At 38.2% G+C, this 19,478-nt stretch overlaps 1 protein-coding gene across 1 annotated transcript; it reads left to right on the top strand.

Moving 5' to 3' along the window:
- The first annotated feature begins 4,835 nt into the window (after window positions 1-4,835).
- On the top strand, window positions 4,836-17,988 carry LOC122667582 (COP9 signalosome complex subunit 5-like). The gene is made up of 6 exons (XM_043863914.1): window positions 4,836-5,320; window positions 5,504-5,785; window positions 5,873-6,020; window positions 6,203-6,285; window positions 17,487-17,564; window positions 17,672-17,988. The coding sequence occupies exons 1-6, from the start codon at window positions 4,919-4,921 to the stop codon at window positions 17,768-17,770; spliced, it is 1,092 nt and encodes a 363-aa protein (XP_043719849.1). The 5' UTR covers window positions 4,836-4,918; the 3' UTR covers window positions 17,771-17,988.
- The last annotated feature ends 1,490 nt before the right edge of the window (window positions 17,989-19,478 follow it).

Here is a 19,478-nt window from a genome sequence, read left to right as displayed (position 1 = left end):
ACAAGCACTTCAACTGATAAACCTCTAACTAACCGAGCTAACAGCTGTTCACAACTCTTTCATTCATATCTCAAGTATTTTTTCCTTCTCTTTATTCATCCATGAAAAACACATACATGCACAAATTAACAATATTTAAGATATTTGGGTATTAATCATAGACCTTCTACATATAATTCATAAGAAAAACATGAGTAATAGGACCGTTCCATACTCATTCATTTTAATCCCGCAATCATCTTCATTGATTTTATGTAATACAAAAGATAAAGTTGAAAATGCTAAGAACAATGGTAAGATGGATTGATATTGCCTTAAACTCCTAATGGAGTATAGGGTAAACATCTTCACTCATCGTTGTTTTGCCATTGTTGGTGAAGGATTCCGATGTCATGTCAGTATTGTTCTTCTTCTTACGAACACTCTTAAATTCTAAACATTGATCATTAATGATCTTCTTGATGCAACCATTTTCTGTTCGAAATAGGTATGCCTAGTCCTTATATGCATATTTGAAATTTTGCAGTTTAAATTCAAATATTTACGTGTAGGGTAACCACATCCTTCACCTCGTAAATAATTTTTTGAAGTGCGCTGTTGTGGCCTCAAACTTTCCTCTCAATAGTCCCACATCATCTATTTAAGGGAAAAATCTTGGATATATATAGTGGGATGGTTCTTCCCCCTAATAGATGCATATTTTGAGGTGATTGAGTCAAATCCATGACAGTGGTATCAGAGTCAAATCGTAATATGTGGGGCTGTGGGTGTGGGGATATTGTGGTGTGATGGGGTGTAGGTCCCTCTGACAAGGGCATAGTCCCACATCGCCCACTTATGGGAAAAATCATAGGCCTTTATAGTGGGATGGTTCCTCCTCCTAATAGAATAGTGGAATTATGTCAAATCGTCATACACACTAATGACATGGCCTTCCTAGCAAGGTAATGGGCTATACCATTTGCCCCTCTTGGAGAAAAAAATTCAATTCATTAAAAAAAAATCTCACTTGATGTGCATTAAGTATTGATCGAAATTATTTGATGAGTTGTAATCGCTTATTAATCAAGATTCACTTGATGAGTTTTGAAGTTTTGTAATCAATCGATGAATTATAACCGTTTGATAATCAAGACCCACTTGATGTGTATTAAGAGTTGAAATCAATTGATCAATTGTAACCGCTTGATAATCAAGACCCATTTGATGAGTGTTAAGGGTTGAAATCAATTGATCAATTATAACAGTTTGATAATCAAAACCCACTTGATGAGCTTTGAAGTTTGTAATTAATCGATGAGTTGTAACCACTTGATGTGTATTAAGGGTTGAAATCAATTAATGAGCATTAAGGTTTAGCCCATTTGAAGAAATCGGGTGCTATAGAAACCATAAAGACCATTGGTCTTGTAAAGATTTTTTTGAAATTTGACCGCAAACTCCCCTCCCAATAGTCCCACATCGCCTTATATTGAAAAATTCTTGAACATATATAATAGGATGGTTCCTCCCCCTAATAGATACATCTTTTGGAGTGGTTGGACTAAAGTGCCAAACCCATGACAGTGGTATCAGAGTCAAATTGAAATATATAAGGATGTGCGTGAAGAGATTTTATTGTGTGGGTCCCCCTAGCAATAGCAGTTTCACATTGTCCACTTATGAAAAAAATCATGGGCATATATCGTGGGATGGTTCCTCCCCCTAATAGATGCATCTCATTTTCTGGACGCCTTTGTAGAAGTACTTCAATTCACGCTATGAATTAATCTTTGGATTGAGACAAATAAATGATATTTATAGCCTCCAATTCCTGGACGAGTTGAAATAAGGTTCTACTTCAACATGATTGCTTGAAGTACATGTATACTTAAAAAAATAATAACAAATAATAACTCTGTCATGATATGACATAACCATAACTCCCATTGTTTTTATCCTTATTTTTGTGTTCATTGTGCGTTTTGCCTTTACATATAGTGTAATCGTGTCTATGTGAACATTCTGTAAATAACATGAATATATAAACTACCACTATAGTAGAGTTGAGGGATTATAGGCTAACACGGGACATATAAAATGAATGCTCGTAATACCTATGCATTCGGCTTACTCATTTCTGAATAGCACAACATTGCCTTAAAAGCAGAGGTATCAATTTTTAATCTGAACCATAGATTGAACCAGTTCAAATCGAACTCTTTTTGATTTGTTTAAGCTTTGGATTTTATGGAATGGTAGAAAATTGATTTGGACCTATTGAAACCAGAAACTGGACCAAACCCAAAAAAAAAAAAAAAAATCTTTTATTTTCAATATGTTTCAATTAAGTAGTGTCAATCAGCTGACTTTGTTTGATTGATTTGATTTTAATATGTTATTAGGCCAACTTGAATCCAAATTATTAAGGAATTTTTTAAATTTGATCTGGTTTGTTGTTGGGTAATTTTCATTTCGATATGGTTTGTTATCAGTTTGGTTTCAGGTTTACATTTATACATAATGAAATGTATGGGAAACTATGTTTGTTTAGGGTTTTGGTTTTTTATGGGCCTGTTCTTGGTTTTTTTATCTGGCTTAGTCCGAGTTTTTGTTTTGTTAAGTGTATTTGGACAATTCGATTTGATTTAGTATTTAATTTTGGTCTTGGTATTTAGTCCGGATATTGATCGTTTATAGGCCAATTAGTCATTTAGCTTGTTTATATCCCTATTAATCCAATTACCTTGAGCTCGATTATGGATAAAAAATCGATAAACAAAATAGAAATGTGTTCATGCCCTGGCCTGTGATGCCCGATTACCTAAATGAGTAAAACGGTCATCAAATTGGTGGCAACTAATTAGGCTTGATCGAAACCAATGAGGCCCGACCGATTGACACCCTTTTATAATGATACATCTATCCAACCGCTTATATATGGATTAGATTTGGGGGCTTTTGTTTGTTTGTCCAAGTGAATACATCCTCCTACAAAGTTATATTAGTTATCCTGTTGGCATCAATAATCCCCTTTGAAAGAAGATGAAGCTGGGCCATTAAGGTTCAACATACTTCCACTCGATTTTTTAAAATTAAATAGGATTTGGTTAAAGTCTAACAACAAAATAAACATAAATTAAACCCAAAAATTGGATAACCCTGATTTTAAAAAAAAAAAAAAAACACTTTATCAGGAATGGATGGAGAGCATAAATACTCACAACATACTAGATTTGACCAAACTATGAATCAACGAGACTGATGACAACAAAGCGGCCTCCAAGGGTAATAGAGATAACAAAAATATTTTTCTTCACAAAACACATCATTCCACCACTAAAACCTTGTGCCCTAGTACTGGGAATAAAAGCTACAGAATCATATGCTTTCATAGAAGCAGTAATAAAGACACATCCAAACAGAAATGCAAGTCTCAAAAAGTAGTATCACATCCATGTTAGTTTTAACCACATTAGTATTTCAAGTTCTTTTCGAACATTTAGAGCAACCCTCTAACATTCCAAGAGAGGATCTTCATGGTGAGAGGCAACCATAAAATATAAAGATATGCAAATTAAAAGAACAACTAGGGAAGAGAAAAAATAAATAGAGATAAAAGAGTAACACTAGTAGAAAAAATAGAAATAAAAGGAAAGCAAAAAAAGCACCATAGAATCCAGACAACACTAAAAGAAAAACCAACACACAAAAAGCAACCATGGAAATAATAAAATTTGAAGAAGGACCATATTTACAAAAGGCAAAGAGGGGCAAACCTTGATAGATGACATAGCGCACGATGGTTAAGAGACAGCGATTATAAAGAAATCGCGAGATAAATAGTAGTAAGAATCGTGTATCATCAAAAAGTCCAGTTAACCTTTTAGGATTGGTGTGTGGTTTGTGTGATTACATTTTCATCAAAAAAGAACCATGTATCAATGTTTTCGTTCAAGGCTTGATTTAGTTCCTCATGGTTTTTGTTGTTAAAGCAACTACGAAAAAAAAAAAAAAAACTAGCTTCGATGTAGTAAATATGTTATTTCCGCAATTTTTTTTCAAATCTATTACTTCCAATAATTTCTGAATTTCGAATGGTAGTAAATATGTTGTCCAAGAGCATAGCTTCCGCATCTACGCCCTTTCCTATGCAGGAGTATGGCTTTCGCATTGTGTATCAATGTTTTCATTCAAGGCTTGATTTAGTCCCTCATGGTTTTTCTTGTCAAAGCAACTACGCTAAAAAAAACCCAGCTCCGATGTAGTAAATATGATCTTTCCGCAAATTTAATTTCAAATTTATTACTTCCAATAATTTATGAATTTCAAATGGTAGTAAATGTGCTGTTCGAGAGCATAGTTTCCACGCCTACACCCTTTCCTATGCAGGAGTATGGCCTCCGCACTTGTGCCCTTTTGTGTGTCTCTCTCTCTTTCTCTCTCCAGTCCAGGAGTATGATTCGCATGCCTGTGTCATTGTGTGTTTCTCTCTCCTCCCTATAAAGTGAGGATTTGGTTCAGGAGTAAGGCGGTCTTTTCGCTGCCTTGTTGTGTCTGTGACGCACTGCAGTGTCCAGGCAGTGGGTAAGTGGTCATTTCAGCTCCCATGTGAGGGATTGTATGGGAATTGGACGGTGTCCGAATTGTAAGAGATAAAAATTCTGGGGTGGTTTCCCTATAACATGACTTCCGAAATGATCAACAATTGTGATTTTATAGGGGGGTTGGGAAGTGATCCTTCTGCAGTTCCTTTTGATATGTTTTGCAGAGGTAACGATTTAAAGCCAGCAACATATAGCGAAGTCCCTCTCAGTCTCAGAGGTAGGGTTTTGGAATTAGCGCGGGACGCGATTTCGAAAGCTTGAATCCCTTCTCACCAGTTCGTGAGAAGAAGTGAAAACACCTTTTCTCATCACACTTTTTAGTTCTTCCATCAATGGATTCTTTCTCTTCTTCTTCTTCAGCAGCAATGGCGCAGCAAACATGGGAGCTCGAGAACAACATAGTAAACATGGAAACCCCGTCGGTGGATTCCGACGCTATTTACTTCTATGATGAGGCCGGACAGGCCAAGTTCCAACAAGAGAAGCCATGGGCAAACGATCCTCACTACTTCAAAAGGGTTAAGATTTCTGCTCTCGCGTTGTTGAAGATGGTCGTTCATGCCCGTTCAGGTGGAACCATTGAAGTGATGGGGTTGATGCAAGGGAAGACCGATGGTGATGCGATTATCGTCATGGATGCCTTCGCATTACCCGTTGAAGGCACAGAAACTAGGGTTAATGCCCAAGCAGATGCGTATGAATATATGGTCGATTATTCGCAGACTAATAAGCAGGTAAAGGGTTCGATTCTCCTTCAATAGAAACCCTAGTTTTTATTCGTACTTCTTCTGCTTTCAATCTTTTAAAAGTAGTCAGGTGAAGGATTCAATTAGCCTTCTCTAGAAATCCTAGTGTGATTGATATTTCGGCTTTCAATCTATTAAGAGTAGCTGGGTTTGCTTGGTTTTGAGTGTTAGGCCGGGCGGTTGGAGAATGTGGTCGGGTGGTATCACTCTCATCCTGGTTATGGATGCTGGCTTTCGGGTATTGATGTTTCAACGCAGATGCTTAACCAGCAATTCCAGGAGCCATTTTTGGCGGTTGTTATTGACCCGACAAGGACTGTTTCTGCTGGGAAAGTTGAGATTGGAGCTTTCCGGACCTACCCTCAAGGGTATAAGCCTCCGGATGAGCCAGTATCGGAGTATCAGACTATTCCTCTAAATAAGATCGAAGACTTCGGTGTACACTGTAAACAGGTCAGGAATTGTTCCCGTCTGTTGCATTAGAGAAGTGAAGAATGCATAATTTTGTGGTGGTTAATTGAGCTTGTTTGTGTTGTTCAGTATTATTCACTGGATATAACCTATTTCAAGTCTTCTCTTGATTCCCATCTGTTGGATCTGCTATGGAACAAGTATTGGGTGAATACTCTTTCTTCTTCTCCATTGTTGGGGAACAGAGACTATGTTGCTGGCCAAATTTCGGATCTTGGTGAGTTCTATCTCTGTTGTCATTGTTATTGAAATTAGTTGTTCACTTTGTTTGTTTAGGTTTTCTTTCAGTCTACCATAGTTGTTTGCAGGAATTGTTATCTGATTTTTGATTCAGTATAATCTTATCATTAGTGCATGGGGCGTAATTAAGTTCAATGAGTATTTCCTGCTATGATGCAGCTGAAAAGCTGGAGCAAGCAGAAAATCAATTAGCTCATTCACGGTTGGGAGCTTTTCTAGTACCCTCTCAAAGAAAGAAAGAGGTAAATTTGGATTTGTTTGATTCATATTTTGTCTGGTTTGCAGTTTAAAATTAAACGCCAGTGGCTTCAATAATAGGACTTGATATGGTACTGATCTCTGTTGTTTTTGCATTCATAAGCTAGAAACAATGGAAAACCAATGAAAACTAGGCAAACTATTTTTATAGAAAGTGATTTGTCATGCACATGTGTTCAAATATGCATCTTGGATCTGTTTATTCATTGTTGCTTCTCATGGACATTTTCTGGAGAGTTGAGAAATATTGTCTCTTTAGATTCACTGTTTTACTTTCTGGGCCCTTGTTCTTGGAGAAATATAACTTTACTGAACAAGCGTGGAAGAATACAGTATTGCATGGGTATCATGAATTTCGGTTTATAGGTCCATTTATTTCTATCCTTAATGCCTCTGTGCTCGTTCTTTCTCAATTTTCTATGTTTTAAGTAATGGGGACATGGTGAGGCAAACAATACATGCAAAGACACCCAAGCTTCCAAGGCACAAGGCACGAGGCACAAGGGGCAGTTTGAGTCATCCATCTGATTGAAGTAAATCACGCTTCTTGGAAAAATAAATAACTGCTTTTGAAACGTTAATAACATATAGTAAGCATAAATCATCAAGATTAGTCTGAAATAGCTTTAATAATTAACAAATGTGAAAAATTGCATCATAGAGCTATACAAAATTACAGTAATTAGCACTTCTGAGAAATTTAAAAGAAAGGACCAAGTTCTATACGATGCAAACAAGGTCCCTTTTGTTTATGCTATGCTTAGTGGCTCCGGGCATTGGAGGATGTTCCCTTTTGCTCATTGCTGGACTACAGGGAAAGAGAGTGATGTGGATAAATTACAGAAATGGGCATATTTTTAGGGTTGGGCTCTATATATGTTGGGCCTTTAGTCCAGTGGGTTTTCATTTGGAGTCCTAGTTAGAATAGTTGTTTCAAGTCTTTTGTTGGCCAGTTGTTAGTTTGATTAGTAGTTGGTTTAGGTTATTTCTGGTCATATTTGGAGTCAGATTTTGAGTCTATATATCAATGTAGCCAGCAATTCAGGCACATGGATTTATGAAATATCACGTTTAGGCAAGTGAGGCTTAGGTGGATTCCTGGCTGGTTATCTCTTCTATTTGTCTCTCTATCTTTCTATTAGTATCAGAAGTCAAATCCTCTCAATTTCTATACCCTGCCGCACCTTTGTCAGTCAATTCTGTTTTTTTGTTGTTGCAACTTGCAAGTCATACGAGATACTACTTAGTTATGCTAAGATTTCATACAATAGTTTCTGTTATTCAATTTTTTGAAGTCCTGTTCTTAGTTCTGCAAAAGTCTGATTGATTCTTAGCGTTTTGGTTTTGCTACCTGAAATACCAGTGGCAGTAGGACTCCTCTGAAACTCCTGATTCTTTTGTCAGATTTAGCTCAAACTTTGAGGCTGAATCTGCTGATGGAATAGGGTATTCAATTGGATTTTTGGGCCATTATGAGATTTCTGTGCTCTATTATAAAGTTGTCCTAAATCTGGTTGCTTAAGATCCTGCTGCGTACTAGTTTCTGCTAAGCTATTCTTGCACAGAAATTGGTTTGCATTATTTAGATCAGGTTCAGTCCATATTCTGCAACTCAGTTCTATTAGCTGAACAGATCCATTGACTTTAATCGTAGCCTACTCGGTTTTGTTTGACGGAAGCTACAGAAGTTTTCCCTAAACTTGGTGTAATCCTGCTGTTTCAGTTTTCTATCAGAACTTTTGTTGTTGAAGATTAGATCACATTATTTGGTATTAGACCTATGGCAAACAGTGGTGAAAGCAAGAACAATTATATTGGTAATCTTCGTAACTCCATTAACCAACTGGCTGAAATGGTTTGAAAGTTATCCAAAGACGTTTTTGTTATAAAACAACAAAGAGGGAGTATATTTAAGAACAAAACTTACTTTGAAAAGGAAAAGCTGGAAGTTGTTAACTTTGCTGAACAGTTGGACCCAAAACTGTTCCTTGATTGGCTAACTTCTGTAGAGGAATATCTTGATTGGTATGACTTGACAGAAGAGAGTAAGCTTTGATTGTTCATATCACTGTATGCCATTGACTGTCCATGCTAGAAATCCATGAAGCAAGGTTTAGACTCAGAAAACATGGTCCTAAGACTTGGGAAGAGATGAAGCACGAGTTGAAGAACTAAGTACCTAACTGAATTTTTTTTGTCTTATAGCACTACCAAAGGAAAAAAATGGAAATAGTCAAATAGGAGCCTGTGGAAGTAGACTCAATTACTTTGGATGAGTTAGCAAAGGAGAATCCAAATTCCCGACACAAGTTTGATGTGTATTGTGAATGTGAAAAGGAGATAGCAATTGTAGAGGAATGAGGGACTCAAGGTGAAGTCAGATCCTTTACAAGGCATCATATTTTCCTTCACTTCCAAGAGTCGGAGCATACAATTGAAGAGAAAGTAGAAGAAATCAAAGAGGCCAACAAAAGGCAAAGAGGAGGCAGTGATTGTAGGACCCAAGGTAGAGAGGATGAACATAAAGAAAATTCTGTTGCTGATCCAACATATGAAGAAGACGTGCTTAAGGTTGATGATCAATTCTATTGCATGAAAGATGAGGTCGTAGCTAAAAAAGACTTAAAAATAAGGGAAATTTATGCGTACCTCCCTTGTAGCTTGCCTAAAATAGAGGAAAACTCGAAACTTCTCACACATGACTTGTACACCCCTTCCTATTCATTAAAAACTATAATCTTAACAATTCGTTAGTAGGAGACTGTTAAGTGATGACGTCATGGCTCTATTACATGAGGAAAGGACAAATATGCCATTTACTCATAAGAGCGAGGTGTCTTCGTCCTCCCCAAACCTCATGTTTGAGTCATTCATCCTAATTCCTGTCTCCGTGCGACGACTCCGGCAACCAGCTGACCAAAATTCCACCCGACAGAGGTGAGACTCTGCTTCTATGCCTTCCATACAGAACCCGACCCTAGCTGCTCTCCGTCTCATCGTTCTGGATTTGCAATGGTATCCGGAATTGCCTTCAACCTTGCCCCTACAACCGTCCCTGCTACCCCACCCTAGATTCAGAAATGCCAGTCAAAGGATTGAGAATCAATTCGAACTCTGCCAAAGAGAATTCAACGAGACAACATCTTGTAATGGATGGGGCATTGAACTCTATTTGTCAGGAGAAGTTGGAGACTTGTTAGGCGAAGCTGATCTATCGAACCGTTCTTGATGATGTTCTTGAGAGCCGGTGTTATTACCTGACTCAAACGGGAATCAAAAGCTACCCCCGCCCTCCCTTGTTCTTCCTACCGCTCCCACTCCCTGCTACTCATACAACCACACCCTCCCTCACTCGTTCTCATTCTCCTTTTCCATACCCAAACCTCTCTTGTGCTTCCTACAGCTCATGCCCCCTCACCCTCATTTTTCGGTTGCAGGCATCACTCGAGCTCAGCTCCTGTTTCAGATATCCTTCTCAACGGTCTCGACGATGGGAGGTTGTCTTCCGCAACTGAAGGAATTATAAACAAGAATCACACCATCTGATTATGTCGGTAGCTATCCCACACTGCAGTTGTACAGTGTGGAGAGGCGGAGACACTGGTTGAGGTGGCTTCAGGGAGCCATCACCCAACCTTACCACCCATCCCTTTCATTCGTCATCCCTGACAGATCCGCTAGACTTTGCAGTGTAAATTCTGAGACAGTAGGGGCAGGGTAAATGGCATATTTTGCAACCAAAGGATGTCCACTGGTTGCCGGAGTTGTCGCACGGAGAGTCGGAGACAGGGATGGGGATGAATGACTCAGACACCTCTTGAGGTTCTTATGAGTGAATGGCATATTTATCATTTCCTCATGTAATAGAGCCATGACGTCATCACTTAACAGTCTCTTACCAATGGATTGTTAATGTTGTAGTTTTTTATTAATAGGAAGGGGTTTATGAGTCATGTACGAAGTTTCAGGTCTTTCTTTGTTTCAGGCAAACTACAAGGGTGGTACATGTAATTTTCCCTAAAAAGAATGATCACCATGAAGACATGAGCACTCAAGATGCTGCTCCTACTGTTGAAGAGTTTATATAGAGTATGTGTTACCTCATCACTTCTTTGACGAGAAGGATCCACACATTGTTGATTTCATGCATATTATTATTATTATCTTCTGTGAACTGTATATTTCCATCATCGAACAGAATGGGAAAGTTGACATTGATCATGTGATTCTGATTCTTCGTCACTTCAAAACTTGAGTATATATTTTTTTTCCAACATGGGAGGAATTGATGCAGTTAAATCATAGAAATGGGCTTATCTTAGTGGAAATAAGTCTGGGGTTAGGCTCTATACATGTTGACTTTTGTTCCAACGAGTTTTCATTGTAAATGGGTCATTTTAATGGGCCTAAAATAAGGATAGGAATTAGGAATTATGATATTTACTTTATTACGTAGTTTAAGTTGGAGCCCTAGTTATTAGAATAAGATTTTTTTTACTCTTTTATTGGTCAATTAAGTAGTTAGTTTGATTATTAGTTGGTTTTAAGTTATTTCTAGTCATGTTTGGATTCAGATTTTGAGAGTATATGTCATGTAGCCGGCCTTTCAGGCACACTGACTTATGTAATATAACTTTCAGTTTTTCTGAAGTTCTTCTGTGGATTCAGTAGTATGCTAGGTGACTTCCAAGTGGGGCTTAGGTGGATTCCTAGTTGGTTATCTCTTTTATTTATCTCTCTTGTCAAGATCAAAGGTCAGAGCCTCTCAGATTTTATACCTTGCGGCACCTTTGTTTGTTTGTCAATTTTGTTTTATTTCTGTTGCAAATTCATAAAAGATACTGCTTGATTGTGCTTAGATTTCGTACAGTAGTTTCTGTTAATTAAACTTTTTGAAGTTCTGTTCTTCTGCAATAATATCGATTCTTAAGAGTTCTAGTTCTTCTACCTGAAATTTCAGTAGCAGTGGGAAACTCCTAATTATGTTATCAGATTTAGCTCAAAGTTTCATGCTGAATCTGCCTAATAGAATAGGGAATTTTATTGGTGTTTGGGACCATTCTGAGATTTCTGTGTTCTGTTGTAAAGTTTCTCCTTAATCTGGTTGTTTAAGATTCTGCTGTGAACTAGTTTCTGCTAAGCTATTCTGGCCTAGAAACTGGTTTGCATTATTTGTGTTGAAATCCTTGAATAATGGCTTGTGAACAATGTGCCCACAGCCTCTTTTGTTTTTAATCAGAGATCATTACAATAAAGGAAATAAAATCCTAGTCAAATCACATGTGCAACATGTGCATAATGAACCTGGACACTTTAATGTATCCGGGTCCGGTTCACGGATCAACGGGTAATCCGTGAACATTCAACACTCCCCCTCAAGTTGGTACATACATGTCAAACATGCCCAACTTGCTAAACAATAGAACAACATAATTTGCTACCAATTCCCTGAGTAAGAATATCAGCCACTTGATCACTAGACTGAACAAACGGAACAAAGATGACCCCTTGCTCCAGCTTTTCTTTGATAAAGTGCCGATCAATCTCAACATGTTTGATGCGATCATGTTGGACTGGATTATGGGCAATGCTGATTGCGGACTTGCTGTCGCAATAGAGTCTCATTGGAAGGTCAATTGACAATCCAAGATCTTGGAGAAGTCCTTTGAGCCAAAGAAGTTCGCAAATGCCTTGTGCCATGGCTCTAAACTCAGCTTCAGCACTTGACCGAGCAACCACTGTCTGCTTCTTGCTTCTCCAAGTAGTCAAATTTCCTCCAACATAGCTATCCAAAGGTGGACCTTCTATCATCTGGGCTGCCTGCCCAATCCGCATCAGTATAAGCTGTTACCCAGAGATAACTATGTGAGGAATATAGGACTCCTTTACCAGGAGAGGATTTTAGGTACCTTAGGATTCGGTATGCTACCTCCAAGTGAGAAGAGTGCATAAACTGGCTGACTACACTTACTGCAAATGCAATATCTGGTTGGGTATGAGACAAGTATATCAATCTCCCAACCAACCTTTGATAACTGCCCTTTTCAATAGGGTCGCCATTCTTACTCTTCAAGTGTGTGTTAGGTTCTAGAGGTGTATCAGCAGGTGTACACCCAAGCATCCCGGTGTCCTTCAATAAATCGAGAGTATACTTTCTCTGAGAAAGAGATATACCTTTAGCAGAGTAGGCAACCTCTATTCCCAAGAAATACCACAACCTGCCTAGGTCCTTGACCTCAAACTCGGTACCCAAATAGGTCTTCAACCGCTGAATGTCTTGTTTATCACTTCCGGTGATCACTATTATCATCTACATAGACAATCAAAATAGTGATATGCTGTCCCACCCTTTTAACAAATAGCGTGTGGTCAGCATTGCTTTGCTGATATCCATTAGCAACCATAGCTCTATGGAAACGACTGAAACTAATTAAACCGAAACCGTTGAAACCGTTTACACTGAAACTGGACCGTTCAACACCCTTAAGCATGAGGGTGAACTCAATTAAGCAGGAGGAAAGAAAAAGGGGAACAGGGGGAAGAAATAAGAAGGGAGGAGGGGACGACAGCCAACAAGCTGCCTAGGCCATGCAGGTACACTCAGCAAAAACTCAAAATTTTCATTCCATTCTACCAATCTCCATCGATTTCATGCATATAAATAACAAAAGAAATAGGCTCCAATAAGGAAACAACTCTACTAAGATTCCTAACCAAAAACTTGCTAAACTCTTCCTACGTATCCTATCCAAAATAAAAGATTACTTATATTCTTTAATAAAATAAATCTCCCTAAATATCCCACTGAACTAACAACCCTATCTGGATTCAGTTTGATACAGTTGAGGCTCCTGCCACTGCGGGGTCTGGGGAGGGTCATAATGTATGCACCCTTACCCCTGTTTTTACGGAGAGAGGCTGTTTCCAGATTCGAACCCCAATGGAGCAACCTTTACCATTGCACCATAAAGGGTTATATGGTCTTTGGGCTTATTATTTTTGGGTTTTAATTAGCATTTATTTTTGCGTTTAATTAATATAATGAGCCTCTTTTATTAGCCCAAAATTTGGGATTTAGGGAGTACACGGGATTAAGTAGGTGGATAAGATATGTGGGGTCCATTAATATATTCTTTGAGATTAGAGAGTCTTTTAGTTCTTTTAGATGTTTTATTTTATGGTTTTACTAGTTAAATAGTCTAGCTTGACTATATTTCGATTTCCCTTTAAAAAAAATATATTTAAAGCTTGTACCCCCCCCCTCCTCAAATGATTTGTTTTGAGTTGAAAATTAGAGTTGGATTCTCTTGTCTCTCTCCTCTTTTCCCTCCCTACGGTTCTGTTCCTTTCCTTTCTCTCTTATGTTTCTATTCTTCTTTATTTCCTGTTTTCTCCATTAAGCTACAGGTCAGTACCATCTCTGTGCATATATTAATTTCTTACCCTATTATTTCTGTATAAATTCTACTGTTCTGTTATTCCCCTCTATATTCATTTGCTTTTCTGTTGCTCTCTTATGCTGCTGTTTTGAGTCAATACCAGATCTTGCCATCGATTTCTGAGATTCCTTCCTTGAGTAAGAGTCTAAGAAATCTCAGTTTAGCTACTGTTTTACCTGATTTGATTTCAGAATCATATGCTGATATATCTGCAGAGTATTTACTGTCTGTAGTGTGTGATTCCCTTCATAATTAATCACAATTTTGATCTTCCTTAAATCAGATAGTGATTTCTGTTTCTTGATCTCATGTGATGCATCGTTGTTATTAATATCTCCGCATTATCATTCTTTTCAATAGTGTCACTGAACCTTGGTTTTCAGAGCACTAATATTGGTGCGAACTAGAAATCAGGAGATATCCTTGAAGGAGGTTGTTATGCCTTGTTCTTTTTGATGCAGATCTGAAGGTGTATTAAAGGAGGAGGCTGCTGCCTAGGCAGTCATGATTTTATCTTGGGTTGTTTGAATTCTTTTATTTTAATTCCTTATGTCCTTGTGTGAACTGGTTGGTTCAATTTAAGTAGTGGTTCAGTCCAGTGGTCTAGTCGATGTTAGTTGCTTTTACTTTCTATTTTATTTATTAGTAATTGTCAGCATAGTTCAAAATCTTGATTGAGATTTCGGTAATTTCGAATATTTCGAGCTGCTCGAAACGAAATGCTACTTCGAATCGAAAAAATACAATATCTCGAGCGAAATTCTCGAAATTTCATGATATCTTGAGATTTTTCCAAAATCTTTCCAAAATCTTGCGAGATTTCGAAATTTTCGTCAAACCCCTTTATATAAAAGACCACATTTCGTCAGTCTCGGTCGAAACGAGACTTCAAAACAGCTCTGGTTTTTTGGTTTTTGCTCATTTCTTCTCCATTCTTCCACTTCCCATTTGAATCCTTACCGCATCTACGCCGGAACCACTTGGAGAACACAAGATTCAAACTTCTTAGCACATCTGTGAAGCCTTTTCACTATTCCAGGTAAAACCATATTCTCAAAATTGTTTTTTTTTAGGGAAATGCATGATCAATATGTTTGTTTGTGATAAAATAAATATATGTTAGACACCGGAAGCCGATCTACAACTTCACGGTGTCGAAAACACCATTTTGGGTGACTATTTTTGCAATTTGAACATTTAAATGTGTTTATATAGCCTAAAATAGGGTTTCCATGAAGTTTCAGGCCTTAAGTTGGCCTAAAACCCACCGAAATGACCTACCGAAACATACCAGAAAAATTCAATATTTCGACCGAAATATCCGAAATTTCGAATATTTCGGATATTTCAGTCAGCCCGAAATGCCGAAACGAAATGAGTTCTCGAACAATATTTGTCAGCAATTAGTTCCCATCAGTTTAGAAACTGATTGTGCCTTGTATTCCAAGCGAAGGGGGACCAATTGGAAACTTCCTATATTGGGAACCTTCTAATTTTGGACCTTGCAGCTCCTTTCTATTATTCTATAAAGCAATTCAATAGGGCACAAGATAGCCCACGATTTTATGAATAACCACTGCTGTTGTTGCATGCTTGCTTCTCTAATGGAGTTTCCTTGGTGTTTGATCAAAAGATGAAGGGGCTGGTGTTTGATCCAGTCGACACCCTGCGGTGTGAAGCCCGGGTAAATGATACTTGTTTGTGTTTCTCATACTACTACTGTTCTGAAGTTACTTGAAGTCCTCTATCATCAATCGGTCCACTGTTGAGTAAGTTCAGCCATTAAATTCTGGTGGTTTCTAATTCTGTCCTCTTAACCTTCTAATTTATTATTCCCAAGTCTACCACCCACACTCGAATCCATCCATCAGAACTGGCCAATATTTTGATTGAGTTTTAGTTCCCCCCAGAGAGGAACTCGATCTGAGTTTCAGACCAAACTTTATTTTTTTGGGTAAAAGTTTCAGACCAAACTGACCATCTGATCTTCTGTAATATGAAATCTCCATTTACAGCCCCATATTGATATTAACCAAGTTTCAGACCTATATCCGTACAGTTCTGTTCCATGTCCCTAAACTGTTAATAGTGTGGTTTTCTTCTATTCTGTTCCATACCCTTAACCCATCAGCTTTAACATTTCATGAGTTTCTCATAAGTGTGATCTATTTTCCCTGGTTTAAGATCCTGTTCTGGGATTGTTTGAAGCGTTCAAATCTCTCCTACATTACTTTTTTTTTGGATAGAAAGAAAAATATATTAAATTAGAGTCAAGATAGGTCCTACGTTGTTCCCATATGATGCAAAATGAAGGCTGTTGGAAGACAAAAAAAATGTCAATTTGTTACTGAGATTTAAGATCCTAGAATCCTGGAGGAGCGAAATAGGGATATCATCTTTCCCGATAATGTCAAAAGCCTTGGAATTAGCTTCCAGGGCCGCGTGGTTGTTGGAGTCGGCAAAAGTTAAACACATCTTTGCTCTTGCACCATATTGTACCATTCTTGTAATTCAACTGCATAGCATGATCAAGACCCTTGTCCAAGCTTAGAATTTCTGCTTCCACAATGTTAACTGTGTTAAAAAAACCTGCAGCAGCCAAAACAATGTGTCCTAATAGGATGCAGTAAGTCCACCCAAATCTTTATAAGACTGAGTGAGAGAATCCTGTGCAAACCAAAATGGGATAGTGTAATATAGGCATAGAACAACTGAAAGTATAAGGAGAAACACAAATTCTGAGAAAATACATCACATGGGAAATTGGGGGATGGGGGATAAATATCAAGATCAGTCAACCATCGAGAAGTGTTCTGCAGAACCCAGGTGGGGTCTGGCTTAGCTGAGCCATGAATCGTCTTGTTCCTAGGATTCCAAATAAAATAACAAGTGATAATAAACACTGAGAAAAACCACTTCAGAAGTGGCTTATCAAATTGTTTGGGGTGGAAAATGAGATTGTACATTGCACATTTGTTCCAATGAAGGATGAGAGAGAAATTCTGTTCTCAAATCCAGGGACCTGCTGCCCAAATGCGCTTAATCCAATCACACGACAAGAAAAGATGCCAGATGGGTTCAATACAAGATCCACAAAAAACACAATGGGGGTTGGTCTGACTGCATTTAAAACACACCAAAAGAATATTTTATAGTTCAGATGCAAAGGGAGTTTCCAATAAAAACACCACCACACTGAGTTCCTAGGAACTTTGGAAGGGTATTTAGAAGAAGTTGGAAATTTCGCGGCTAGTTTAGTAGAGAATCTACCATAATTGGATAATAACATGACCATCTGTCATGTTTGTGTGTGTGTGTGCCGGGGGGGGGGGGGGGAGGTGGGCTATCTGCCATCATGAGCAGCTACTTAATGATACTAACCTACAGTAGCTCTTTGACCAGTCATCCTGATAAGCCTTTTGGTTCTGAAGGGATGATTTGGTTCTGAAAGATCCTTAACTCTCTCTCTCTCTCTCTCTAAGGCTTCTCTAAATCTTGGTTATAACCTGTACTTCATTGTTGAAATGCATCAATCCACAGTTGAGATGTGTCCCCTAAAAGCATCTTTAATTGGAAAGATTTAATCAGCTCCTCTTAGTGCGCTTGAAAAGAAAATTCAAATTTGGTTAGGAGTTTTGAAAAACATGTTAGCTCTAATCTCTTTGTTCTACATTTCTTTATTCTGTATTATTTATTTTTACCATATCTAGTAGTCTTTAATGGGTTGTCACTTCTATGGTGTGCAGGAAGAATCTCAACTAGCTAAGATCACTCGTGATAGCTCAAAGATAACGGTCGAGCAGGTGCATGGTCTCATGTCACAGGTGACTCGACTGTTCTCTTTTCCTCTTTTGTATTGTTGCTGTCTTTGTGGAAGCTGCTTTACCCATGTCTTACACTGGACCATGATTTTATCCATCTTTTTCCCCAGGTTATCAAGGACATACTTTTCAACTCGGTGCATCCGTCCAACAGATCTCGAGCAACGGTGACAGAATCATCTGGCCCTGAACCTATGGTTGAAACCTGATGTTGGCCCAATATAATAGCATCAGCTGCACATTTTACCTTTGATGTTACATTCCCTTAATGTAATTGTCAAGACATCTGAAGATTCTGAACGCCTAGAAGGGTTTTTGGTCATTTCTGTTGATGTAAATACATTTTGCTGCTTCTCACTAACATTTTGGGAATTCATTGATTTGCTCATTATGGAATGCACTCTGAACCACCATTTCAGATTACTTACTAATCGAATAGCTGTTGGGAACTGTAACTAAAAACTTCTATTTCATTTCAATCATAAATTAGGTGATAGAAATTCTTATATGTGACGGCTGTTTATTTGTCATGTCATACAGGAAGAAGTGAATCTTCTTAACCTAATTGCCTTTTTTAATAGGTGATATATCTGCTATGTGAGGGCTGGCCTTGGTGCACGGTAAAGGTTGCTCCATAGGAATGGTAAGGCAACGTACATTATAACCCTCCACAGATCCTGCAGTTGCAGGAGTCTAGTGCTCTGGGTACTGTCTGTTTTTTTTTATTTGCTATGTGGCAGTGTTTGTTGGATCTGTAATGTGTTGTTACATCTATCTTTTGCTAAATGCATGAAAATATTGAGGTGAGACTTGAGAGTCTAATGCATGTTGTGCCATACAATTAAGATGGGCCATTGAATTCAATGGGGCTTAGGTATAATGATTGAATCAGCATTATCATGGCAGAAATCACCACTTGAAAATAAATCCCTTTAAAAAAAAAACCCAGTGAAAGAGATGCAATATGTAGCTGGTTCATATGGTTTTTGCATTGAAACATAGTAATGACATCAGAGAGAGCAGTCAAAAAAAAAAAAAAAATTACAAAAATGAGAAATGGTTTGGGTTGGCACAGCTGCTTGATATCTATGGAATGGTGAAAAGACGATGCTCAAAAATCTGTGGCCCATTTAGTTAAATCCGGCTGGCTTCCCACTTCAAATGCCTGAGATTTTTGGTAAGTCCTGTAGTATTGATGAAAATTTCATTTTTTCAAAATATAAAATGGGCAAGAGGTCTCTACTTGGTCACATGGTCTCTACACAAGCACCTGGGTCAATGGATGAGCACACCTAGGTATCTACCCAGGGGCAGAGATGTCATCTCACGGTGCCCTGTGAGAGGGCATAGGAAACACCACCAAATAGAGATCTTTAAACCCCGCCCTCCTAAAAAAAAACCTTTCCAAGAGAGGAGAATAGACCCCGGATGGAAGGGTAGAGGGTGTCCCCAACTCGAGAAGGATTAAAATAGTTGTTCGAAGCTCCCAAACTCGTATTGAGAATTAGAGTTTTTGCTAACACTCCAAAGTCTCTTTGCACAAGTCAAGAACTCCCTCAAAACATGGGGAAGGGACTATATAAGACTTATGAGGTTTTCTTATAGTCTAATGACGATGTTGAGGGCTCAATCCCACCCTAGGATGTAGGCATTTCTTGACGGCCAATAATGAACAAGATAGGTTCTGCGCTCTCAACGGTCGCCAAAAGCTTGTTGTGTCGTTAATCCCAAAAGGTTTTTTGGCTGAAGCTGCATTAACTATTGTTAAGTGGGTATTTATGTTCATTCAAATTGACCATAAAGCCCCCACTCCCCTATTGAATGAATGATGTTTAGAATCTACCGTGCACGAATTCCTTTCCATTTCCCCCCCCCTCTTTTGTGGATTATAAATCATGGTATTATGTACTTCAAAAT

The sequence above is a fragment of the Telopea speciosissima genome, chromosome 7, assembly GCF_018873765.1.
Source record: "Telopea speciosissima isolate NSW1024214 ecotype Mountain lineage chromosome 7, Tspe_v1, whole genome shotgun sequence".
NCBI lineage: Eukaryota > Viridiplantae > Streptophyta > Magnoliopsida > Proteales > Proteaceae > Telopea > Telopea speciosissima.
This window is presented reverse-complemented; position numbering and strand designations above follow the sequence as displayed.

Excerpts from the sequence above, each read along its gene's own strand:
- LOC122667582 (XM_043863914.1), top strand. The coding sequence starts at position 4,919 with ATGGATTCTTTCTCTTCTTCTTCTTCAGCAGCAATGGCGCAGCAAACA. Across the intron at positions 5,321-5,503 it reads ATTCGCAGACTAATAAGCAG|GCCGGGCGGTTGGAGAATGT; the intron begins GTAAAGGGTTCG and ends TTTGAGTGTTAG. Across the intron at positions 17,565-17,671 it reads TGCATGGTCTCATGTCACAG|GTTATCAAGGACATACTTTT; the intron begins GTGACTCGACTG and ends CTTTTTCCCCAG.